We start from the raw sequence: 11,855 nt of genomic DNA, 5'->3' as shown, positions 1-11,855 counted from the left end.
ATGTCGCGGCATGTTTTCTCGTTCTCAGAGATAATCCTCTTCGAGGTCGCATATGTTGCGCTCGTTGTCTTCGGTGATCATGTTGTGAAGTATAACACAAGTGTACATGATTCGACGTATTTTATTGATACTAAAAGGTCTTGCTGGGTGTTTTAGTATTGTCCAACGACCTTGAAGAACATCGAAAGCTCGTTCCACGTCTTTTCTCGTGGCTTCTTGAAAACGTTTAAACTTTACATTTTTTGGCTCAATTGGACATTTAAACGACTTGACAAGTGTTGCCCATTATGGGTATATGTCATCTACCAAGTAATACCCTTTTGTAAATTTGTGCCCGTTGATAGTGTAACGGACCTCCGGAGCTCAACCATCCAATAAATCTTCGAACAAATCTGATTCATTAAGAACATTAATATCATTGTTCGAACCCGCTGGACCAAAGAAAGCGTGCCAAATCCACATATCGTAGAACGCAACCGCCTCCAGCATTATTGTTGGTCCTTCGTGATCACCCCTGTGGTAATGCCCTTGCCACGCAACTGGACAATTTTTTCAAGCTCAGTGCATGCAATCGAGACTACCTAACATACCCGAAAACCGTGCATCTTCAAATGTTTGGCATGCAATCGACGAACATCTTCTTCAGTTGGTTTCCTTAAATATTCTCGCGAAAACATATGAATAATACATTTGCAATAATTCTTTAAACAATCACAAGACGTTGATGCGCTCAGGTGTAAATACTCATCGAATGCATTAGGCGCAATGTCGTACGCCAATTGACGTATGGCCGATGTACACTTTTGAAAAATATTGAAACCGAGTTGACTGGTTGCATCGTAACGTTCATCAAAATTTTTAAAATAATCGGGTCTCGGTTGAGAATCATACGATAGAATAGCATGACCAATACGAATAAAAAATGACTTACTCATTCGGTATCGATTTCGAAAATAATCACCAGGAAATGTTGGATTATCCAAAAAATAGTCGTTGTACAAACGATTACCGGTATCAATACGATCTCTTTGTAACCGGCGTCTTCTAATAATTGTACTAGAATTTTGAGCATCATCTTCTTCGTCCATTGCATCAAGCGAATCGAGTAAGTTAAGCGTGTTGTAACCTTCTTGGATTAAATTTTCATCGGAATCGGACTCTGCGCTATCACTATCTGTCACGCTATTCTCGCTTTCGCTCTCAGAAAGTAATAAATCTTCCAAAGTCATTTGAATTTTTTTTTGTTTTTTTTGTTTTTTGTTTGTGGAAATATGAATTGAAGGTTGAAAATGTTGGGTAAATATGGAATGAGAGTGTATGATTTTGTTGTGATATGTGTGTTAGTATATATATAGAGATATGTAATGTAGTATTTGTTTAAAAGAAAAAAAAAATACAAAAGAGTCGTTGTAAAATAATAATATTAAATCATGTGGGGCCCACCAATCCATCCGTTAGAGTCGTTGCAGTGGCGCATTAAATGTCATGCGGTTTCTTTTTCTTTTTCTTTTTGCTTAATAGTTTGCTATCATATGTCTTGCGTCACATAACACCAAACTGGGGGGACATAATGATACCGCGACCCGTAAGCGCATGTTATACGTACGCGGGCAAGCATTAATATGTGCATGCGCATGGAATCTCTGCGGTATGCGGTATGCGGTAGCGCATTATGTACTTTGTCCCTGGAATGGCGGTTACTTGTTGACCAAGTTCGGTAATCTTTTCCATAATTATGTCCGATATACGGGGGAGTTGGTTATGGAAAGGATTATCACAATCACGGATGATTCTAGAATTAAGGTTTGCCTATATATACTAACCCTAATCATCATTCTTAATATCATAACACGTAACACATCTTACGTAACAACTATTATCATCATCTCTCTTACCTTCTAGGGTTAACAGGTTAGTTCTCTTACGACTGTTTCCTACAACCTTACTTAGGGCCTTCCGATCGACAGTCGTCATTGAAGGTGGACTTAATCACTTAGCCACCCCGTCGACATCATCATGTAGGCCAGAGTTATTCACGGTAGCCGGACCGGAGAGCTAAGTTCTAAGATCCTTAAACCTCTTTAAACGTATTGAGCATGCATATTTATCCTTATCCTTTGAAAAATATACGCATGATCAAATTTCTTCATTTCCTTCACTTTTAATTTCTCTGACTCCCTCCAACCTAGTATACGAGTTGTCTTAAATTAACTATTAACTTTATAATTAGATAAAATTTAATAAGTTAAAATTAATTTTACATATTATTTTATAATATTTTATATTTTTGATATTTATATCAACAATATTTATATACGTCTCTAGTTATTGAGTCGACAGCAAGCGTCGATTTATTGGCGACTTGAGTAACTCTTAGAGCCTAAATTAAATTTCAGGTAGGATTTAAAACTCATGGAAATTTGATTTTACCATTTTCATGGCATCTCAAATTTTATTTTTAATTTAATTTATTTTTTTAAAAAAAATTTCCTACTTATTGGCCGGAGGTCTACTCGGAAGCAATCTCTCTATCCGTCGAATAGAGAGAGGGATGAATTTCTCTACTTTTGAGAGTGTTTTCACTCTGGGTAGAGAAATGACTTGTCTTTATTCTCGGATAGGGGAATGATTGTCTACATCTCACCTCCCCCATACACCGCTTATGTGATAAAACCAAGTAAATCGCGTAAATCGATAACCATGTGTAGAAGTAACAGGTGTCGGGCCCCACAGATCACAATGAATTAAGTCTAAAACACTAGACGCACGTTTTTCATTAATATCAAAAGCTAAACGCTTACTTATAGAAAGTTGACATGGAGAACATAAACGCGGTGTCGGTAAAATAGAGGTAACCGTCAATTTTCCTAACTTATTCAGTAAGGAAATAACATAAAAATTGACATGCCCTAAATGATGATGCCAAAGCTCATATGATCCACGCAAATTGCGAGTTATAAGTGTGAGATAAATTTCTTTTGTCCTCGCTCAAGTACGTACAACTCTTGATGACGTCCCCTCAACAAAACGGACGTGTTGAACGCAAGCATCGACATATTACTGAGACTGGACTTGCTATGTTATTTCATGCAAATGCCCCTGCTTCTCTATGGACAGATGCTTTTGTTGCTGCCACATATATTTTTAATCGTCTACCCTCACTTGGATTGAAATCTAAGAGTCTGTATGAGTTATTGTTTTCTACTACTCCAACTTACAGCAATTTTCGAACATTTGGTTGTCAGGTTTTTCTGTATCTTCGCGACTACTCTCCTCATAAATTAGCACCTCGCAGCACCGCATGTATTTTTTTGGGATATAGTCCTCAATATAAAGGTTACCGTTGCCTTGACAATGCCACTGGTCGCATCTACATCACCCGCCATGCTCAATTTGATGAAGAAGTATTTCCTTTTTCAGGAGTAGTACCACCTGCTAATCTTGCGTCATTGTTATTTTCAGATTATGATTATTCACAAGCCTCATTTCCGGTCTCTTCTCAACCATTATCATCATCACGGCCATCTGATTCTGATGATCCTACTTCCACTGAACTGCCATCATCTCCTAACTGCAAATTGTGTGATGAAGCTCATTCGGATAATACTTGTGATGCTCCATCACCTACGGCGCATGTCCCACCATCACCAAATTCTGCTACTTCGATTCCTACCCGAGGTGCTACCACATCTACTCATCCTATGGTTACACGTGCAAAATCTGGTATTTTCAAACCTCGACACATTGTTGATGTTGCTCAGTTAACACACACTCCTCTTCATCATGCGTTACTTACTGCCAAGGAACCTCGAGGGTTCAAATCGGCTTCAAAGGATCCTGCATGGTTGAGTGCAATGCGTGATGAGATGGAAGCCTTGTCACGAAATCATACTTGGGAGCTTGTTCCTCGACCCAAACAATCGAACGTGGTAGGATCCAAGTGGGTTTTCCGTACGAAATATAATTCGGATGGTTCTGTTGATCGCTTGAAAGCTCGTTTAGTCGCTCAAGGATTCACACAATTACCAGGCATTGACTACTCTGCCACATTTAGCCCTGTGGTGAAATCGTCCACTGTTCGCATCGTCCTTTCACTTGCCACTCTTAACAAGTGGCCTCTTCATCAACTTGATGTGAAAAATGAGTTCTTAAATGGTTATCTTACTGGGAATGTTCTTATGGAGCAACCCCTAGGTTTTGTTGATTCATGCTTTCCATCTCATGTGTGCAAGTTAAAGAAAGCACTTTATGGTCTTAAACAAGAGTCACGTGCTTGGTTTGAAAGCATCATCAAGTTTCTCATTCAACAAGGGTTCTCATGTAGTCAAGCTGATCCGTCTTTGTTTGTTTACAAGAAAGGCTCGTGTCTACTCTATCTTCTTGTTTACGTGGATGACATTATCCTAACTGGTAATAATCGTGATCTTGTTACAGAGTTCATTTCTCGGCTTAATGTTGAATTTGCCATTAAAGATCTCGGACGTCTTAGCTATTTTCTTGGCCTTGAAGTTACCTATACGGATTCTGGATTGTTTCTTAGTCGGACAAAATATGCGCACGATATTTTGACTCGTGCCAAGATGCTTGAATCTAAACCGATTGCCACTCCATTGGCAACTTTTGAGGTTATCACATCTAAAGGTGTTCCGTTTGACGATCATACGCTTTATCGTTCTCTTGTCGGAGCGTTGCAGTATTTAACCATTACTCGTCCCGACATTTCATATGCCGTTAATCAGGTTAGCCAGTTTCTACAAGCCCTTACGATTGCTCACTTTAATTCCGTGAAGCGTATTCTTCGATATGTTAAAGGAACAACTACATTTGGACTTCACTTCACGCATTCTCCTCCACCACTTCTTCTTGGGTATTCAGATGCTGATTGGGCTCGTTGTATTGAAACACGACGTTCTACTTATGGCTACTCTATTTTTCTTGGTGGCAATCTTGTCTCGAGGAGTGCTAAGAAACAACCTACAGTGTCACGGTCTAGTTGTGGATCTGAATATCGACTGCTGCTGAAGTTATTTGGATCACCCATCTCCTCCGTGAGCTTCATGTGTTACCACCTGATCGACCTACGATTTTGTGTGATAACAAAAGTGCTTTGTTCCTAAGTCAAAATCCGGTTTCTCACAAGCGGTCGAAGCATATTGACATTGATTACCATTTTGTTCGTGAACTTATTTCTTTAGGCAAGTTATATACCAAGTATGTTCCTACTACTCTCCAACTTGTGGATATTTTTACCAAGAGTCTTCCTAGACCACTGTTCGAGACTTTCCGTGCCAAGCTTCAAGTTGGTCCGCCACCTCTTCGCTTGTTGGGGGGGGGGGGGGGGGGGGGGGGGTTAACGATATTAAAGATACTCTTGGAGAGCAAGCAAAATAAAATACTTGGACAAGACGATTAGATTTCCTATAGTATAGAAACTTTCCTTATATTGTATCATTGTATGTATCATAAATATTGATCAATGATAAACCCTAGAGGTGTGGAAAATTATTTTCTTATACTTATCATTGTAAACCCTACTGTGTTACTATTTGATCTAGTGTGTGAACCTAGTGGAACTGAATTATTCCAAATTAATATATTAACCAAATTGATTGTTACATGAACTTACATGATTAAGTGTTGGCAAAAGCTAATATAATCAAGCTTTGTATTATTTTTGTTTCAACATTACACTGATCCCTCTATCAGGTTGAATGTCCTATAGTCCTATACAACTGAAAATTACAGCTTCGTATAAATGTGTGCAATCGCGAAAGGGATATTGGCAAAAGTAATAGATCTCGGCTGTCAAATTTATAACAGTTACTATCATATGTACATTTGAGTGAGTGGCTGATTCATTGGTGGTTGTTGCTACCGCCACCTTTAATTACAAAAATGTATCCCGAATCAAGCGAGCCATAACTCGAGAAGATAATCGACTTAGCACTTCAGGTAGTACTTTGGCTGTTAGACCTGGCATTATTGGAATAAGCTCTTGGATGACACGATTCACATCTAAACCCTGCAAATGAAAGTAAGACATGTTACCGATTATGCAAGGAAACTTATAGCCCTATTGACAGCAACGAACTGTTACTTTAGTACCTGATCAAGTGATCGTGGCCTTGAATCTTGAGCGGTTAGAAATTCAACAATCTTTTGAACATTGTTCAGTATAATTTTGTCTTCCTCTGTTACGTAAGGAATTAAACCGGCGGGCCTCATGGTACCAAAAGTAGGAACCATGCTGAAAACTGGTACAGTATTTCGGATACCCAATACTGTCATTACTTGGACCAACTGTTCTCTAGTAACAGCATCGATACCTTTCACAATCTGTTTATAAGAAAGATAATGAGCAACTTCAGCACAATATAAGCATTACATAATCCCGCAGGTAAACATCGTAAATCGTAAATATGATTAAAAAAAGTTGTAAGTACCTCATCTAAGAGAAATTCTCGGAAGAAATTTCCTTTATCTGACAGCAGAAACGCGAGGGCTGCTCGTGTTTGAACTGGCGGTTCTTGAGATCCACCTGATTGAAATCGAGGGATTATGAAGTTTGACTGATTTTGCAGAATACCAAGTTCTGCCATATCACCATTAAGATCCTCACCACCACCACTTTTGGCTGCTGTTATGAAACTCTCAAAAGCTTGCATCACATCGATAAATCTTTCAGCGTCAAAAACTCCAGATTTACCGTATACCGTGTAACGCAAAGCACTTCTCAACCGTGGAGATTCATCAGTGAGGAGCCTCTGCATCATACAACAGAAAAATGTCAACTTTGTTTTGGCAATATCAGGCTAAAATCCACAAAGAAGGTAAACATAGTTTACTTTACTCATTGCCTATTAAAAATATATATATATTTCTATACTAATATAAGAGACTAGCTCCAAACATTTTTTTCGTTTACAGTTACTGAACATTAATACCATAGTATTGATTGCATTGGGTTGGGTCACCTATGTATAATATCCGCGGGTCACGGGTATGGGCGAAAAAATTTACCCGTTGAAGGGCCCGACATGTAAATTTTTGTTTGACGGGCGGGTTGTGGGTTTAAAGGATCCGTGCCCATTAAACGCGGGCGCCATCCCTATCGAGACATAATTATATATATAAATATTCTATTTGGTATAAAATAGGAAAGCATGTGGCATGTATAAAAATTTGAAGTATATATTACCTGTGCAATATACGGATATGCTTCATCTACAATTGCGAATTCTGGATCTCCTACTAAAGCTATACCCTCGAGAACTCCTATAGCTCTAATAATAAGAGCAAAATAAGGAGGAATACGGAATGGATAGTCGAATGTTATTTGAGCTAAATCAGCAGCCAACTCCTGAAAGTTGATGTTTTTAGCTCCTCCACCTTCAAGGGCCTGGTCGAATACTTTTGCTAAAACGGGTAATATTGGATCCAAATTGACCCCCTCTGGAATGAAACCAAGTTTCACAAAATCTTTAACAATAGCATCATAATCTCTATGAATAAGATGAGCAATAGCTTCAATCATCCCATACTTTTGATCATCAGTCAATTTCGTTACCAAACCTATCAGAGCAACAGTTACTTAAATACTTAGCACTAGCAACCAATGAAAAGAGCTCGAGTTAAACTACTACGAAAAAATTATATCATGATTACCAAAATCAAGAATAGCAAGCTTCCCATCTGGAGTACGGATCATATTTCCAGGATGTGGATCAGCATGAAAGAAACCTGTATCTAGCAACTACATTCACAATCGAAAATGAGTCAGAAACAATTACCAAATGGAAGTTTAAAAAAAATATATATATATATATATTTTTGGTACATAAATGTTGTATATGCAAGTGTTATTATATCTCCTTTATACTATTTGCTAAAGTTACCTGCTTTAGGTAACAAATGACTCCAACATTGACCAGCTCCCCAACATCACTTTCTGTACTTTGTGAAAGCTTTTCACCATCAACCCATTGTGTAGTAAGAACTTTCCTTGATGTGTATTTAGTGTAAGTCTTAGGTATGACAACCTGGAACACTAAAACTTGATAAAATATGTTGAATAATCACAACACAAAGATAACACTATGGATTCCATGTTAAGAAATGTAGATTTATTATAAGTCTCTGAAAGCACAAAAGACACAACATATGTTTAATGACAGAGAGAAAATTACTTGGGGCAGATCTTTCTTCATCATCTCTGCAAAATATGTTCCATTTTCACCCTCATTAACATAGTCAAGTTCCTCAAAGAAACGAGCAGCCCATTCATCAACCAAACCGACAACATCCACAGATATCTAGTAACAATAAAGGAAACACATACCATAAACCACTTGTTTTATCGCCAAAGAAATGACTACTAGTTCCGTATGATGAACAACTGATAGAGAAAATAGACTATAGGATTGCTTTTTGACCAAAATTTACCTGAGGAAAGCGTTTAAGAGCCAAGCCCAAGTTCCTTATGATGAATAAATCAACGGTTACTGTTTCAAGCACAAAAGGACGTTGTACCTTAACAGCAACCAATTCCCCATTTTCCTTTAATCTGCCCTTATACACTTGCCCAAGTGAGGCTGCAACATTTTACAACAAAGGTAAGCTTTAGGTTCTTTCTTTTCAATTTAATACAGCTTACAAACCATATTTATCAACAGTTCATATTTTCACCCTCTACATGAGAAAATAATATTAATATTAATAAAAATTAAAAAAGACAAAATTTAAGGAAAGGAGGTAATGGTCACCTGCGGCTATAGGGGAGGTTGTGAGTTCCGAATAGATGTTGTACCATGGTTGTCCTAGTTCCTCTTCGATAAATGCCATGGCAATGTCATCTGGATATGATGGAACCTAAAACAGAAGTAAAAAGAGAAATTTTCAATGGGCATAACTACATTAAGACATCCTTATATTCTCATTTTGGTAATAAGTGGTTTGAATTTCTGTTGTCAGTTAAACTTTAAAGTATTTACATATACAGGCCTGGTCTCACCTTATCGCAAAGCTTTTGTAGCTCAGTCATTGCAGCAGGTGACAATATATCTGGCCGAATACTCAATGCTTGCCCAAGTTTTATATATGCTGGTCCCAGTGAGGTTACAATTTCCCTCAACTCAATTGCCCGAGAGACTTCATTCTGAAAACATAACAAAATTCGATGCATAAGCAAGACTCACCATGGATGAAGCTTCAGATGTAAAAAGGCACAATCTAAGCTACTAGTCTAAATTATTCTCTGAAATAAAGTGTCCAAAAGATGATAAATTTTAATGATTTGCAAAGAAAGCACAATTTTAATAAATCCAAATTGACAATATAGCTCCTGATATATCTACCGAATTTGCAGACTGAGATGTTGACTTTGTTGGGTTAGAATACATCATGAAAGTTCCATTACTCACTTAATGAACCATGTATTGAGAGTGACAATATGGTTCATGGATCTACGCATACAAAACGAACAACCATTTAGAATAATTTCATGCAAAACAAAATAAGTTCCCAATAACTGGCCCTAACCATTTTACAAGTGATATGTAACATTTCACTTTAAGAGAGATCAAAACCACAAAACACCTGTGCAGATAACATGATGGATCACTCACCTCTTTAACCTTTTTATTGATCACATCCCAAGCAAGACGTGAAAGAAATCCTCCTGCCACCGACGTCAGCTGAATTATACGAGTGGCAACAGCTTTTGGCCTTTTACCCCAATATGCAGAAATGCTAGCAGGATCATACACCATCGGCAACAGTTCGCTACTTTCATCAGTCTGACAAGATCACATCATCATAACATATCAACATCCCAAAAAGTTTATAAAACAACATACATATACATACTCATTGACACACATAGATGGGTCATATCATAGCAACATACTTAATTTCCTGATTTTGTAGTTTATCGCTACATTACCAAACTAGTAATTCAAAAGAGTTTATTCACCAAACTATGACATTATTGCATATCTGCATATAATAACCAAAATTGACCACTAGTTTAAGTACGGTTAAAATTCTACGAAATTAGCACCGAACATAGATTAAAAAACTATTCAGTGAAACGATTAATCATCGTTGATTGCAAATAATACCTCTACGAGACGAAGTTCAACGTCATCAGCTGCAAACTGAGAGTCACTTAAATTCTGACCTCTAAGCCCTTTCATAAGTGATGCCAACTGCTCATTCTCCTCCATCTGAGCCCTAACTCTTTTAATCTCTTGCGAAACCGTCTCCATTCTCTACAAACAAGTAAAATTAAAACTAAATACTTCTTCACAATACTAAAACTAAACTAAAATTAGATGATAACAATGCCGCTAGATCAAAATTGATTATAGAGAAGATTAACATCAACATTTAATTTCGTAACCTAGCATAATTCATTTAATTATCTGCTACGAACTGATGATAAAATTTTAGTCGTGTGCGGTGAGTATAATAAAAAACAAATAATGCACAAACACAAAATTCAAATCATACCGTGCCGTTAATCGGCGATCCATTGACGGATCTCGACGGTCTACTTTCCGTCGCCTTCGGTTTCGGTTCAGTTGCGACAGCACGAACTACTCCATTCCGGCGTTTAACCCTAACAATGTTCGGAAATGAACGGCGAACCGCTGTGAATCTAGTTGTGTTATGGTTCGATTGTAACGAACGAGAAATAGAATCGATTCTGCAACAAGTGAGCTGAGATGTTGCTTCCATAATAATTTGAATGAAATTCAAGAACTAATTTGAAGAGATGAAGTATGAAGGGTGTGTGTATATGTATGTGGTTTTTGTAGGTGATGTGTGTTTGGGTTCACCACTAGTAAATTTGGTGGAGCAAACTAAATGAACAAATTGTTGTTTTTTGAATACGTGGCGTTTTGAGGAGCAACAAAAAATACGGAGTAATTCTGTACTTTTTGCTTTTTCCGGTTTTGGCGGGTAGTACATACTCGCTACCGGTATCTTTTTTCCTTTTTTATTTTTTCGAAAAAACGAAGAATTAAATAGGAAGGATCCCTCATCGAAAAGATGATGAGCTCAAAAATTACAATACTAGGAACGTTTCTTGAAGACTGACAAATATTAAAAACCACTAACAAAGTGGGTCATGAAACACCACATTAACATAAATTCAAACTTTGCTGAAACTCATTTGGTACTCACTTACCTCTTTTAGCGAGAAATCAAAATTTCAACTTCCGTGGAGTGCAACATTACACACAAGGTTGTCCCTTTACCTTTAAATTTCACTCAAGAGTGCCTTTCCGCACATCGCATTGCAAGGGCAGGGGGAGGGGGTTTTACCGCCCATGCCCTCAGATTGGGTCGATTTTCCTCCTAGGCAACAGTTGGAGCGAGTTATACAACCGTAGGAGATGAACGCGTGAGTGGTTAAGTCCCACTGGGTGATCCCGTACTGCTGTTCACAAAAAAACATTAACATATTGATCCAAATCACAATGACATAAACAAAACAAATCAAAATAATTAAGTGTCACTAGCTAGGATATACATAATAGCCAAGAATTTAACTATCATATATGTAGAATTGATGATTGTAAGAATGCTTGAAAGTAGTAGCCCAAATGAACACCTTAAGCTGTTGGGTGCAAACTCAATCCCACATTGGTTGGGGATAAATGTCAAGATCAACATATAAGCTCATGAGTGTCTCTCTCTACTACCAATTGGTTTTAGAGTAATGTGGGAGCTCATGGCTTATATGTTTGGTGCTTGTTGGGCTATAACCGGTCCTTTCAGTGGTATCAGAGCGGGTTAGCCTAAAATTATGATGTGGATTAATCGCCCTAGTTCGCCAACGATAATGGATC

At 37.7% G+C, this 11,855-nt stretch overlaps 1 protein-coding gene across 1 annotated transcript; it reads right to left on the bottom strand.

Moving 5' to 3' along the window:
• Window positions 1-5,659: 5,659 nt before the first annotated feature.
• LOC139862194 (uncharacterized) lies at window positions 5,660-10,806 on the bottom strand. The gene is made up of 13 exons (XM_071850752.1): window positions 10,510-10,806; window positions 10,119-10,268; window positions 9,624-9,794; window positions 9,011-9,154; window positions 8,763-8,868; window positions 8,443-8,591; window positions 8,187-8,312; window positions 7,896-8,039; window positions 7,666-7,753; window positions 7,199-7,572; window positions 6,444-6,764; window positions 6,106-6,336; window positions 5,660-6,022 (listed from the first exon to the last, which is right to left on the bottom strand). Exons 1-13 carry the CDS (start codon window positions 10,735-10,737, stop codon window positions 5,888-5,890), a joined length of 2,367 nt encoding a protein of 788 aa, XP_071706853.1. The 5' UTR covers window positions 10,738-10,806; the 3' UTR covers window positions 5,660-5,887.
• Window positions 10,807-11,855: the final 1,049 nt, after the last annotated feature.

This window comes from Rutidosis leptorrhynchoides, chromosome 8 (genome assembly GCF_046630445.1).
Source record: "Rutidosis leptorrhynchoides isolate AG116_Rl617_1_P2 chromosome 8, CSIRO_AGI_Rlap_v1, whole genome shotgun sequence".
NCBI lineage: Eukaryota > Viridiplantae > Streptophyta > Magnoliopsida > Asterales > Asteraceae > Rutidosis > Rutidosis leptorrhynchoides.
This window is presented reverse-complemented; position numbering and strand designations above follow the sequence as displayed.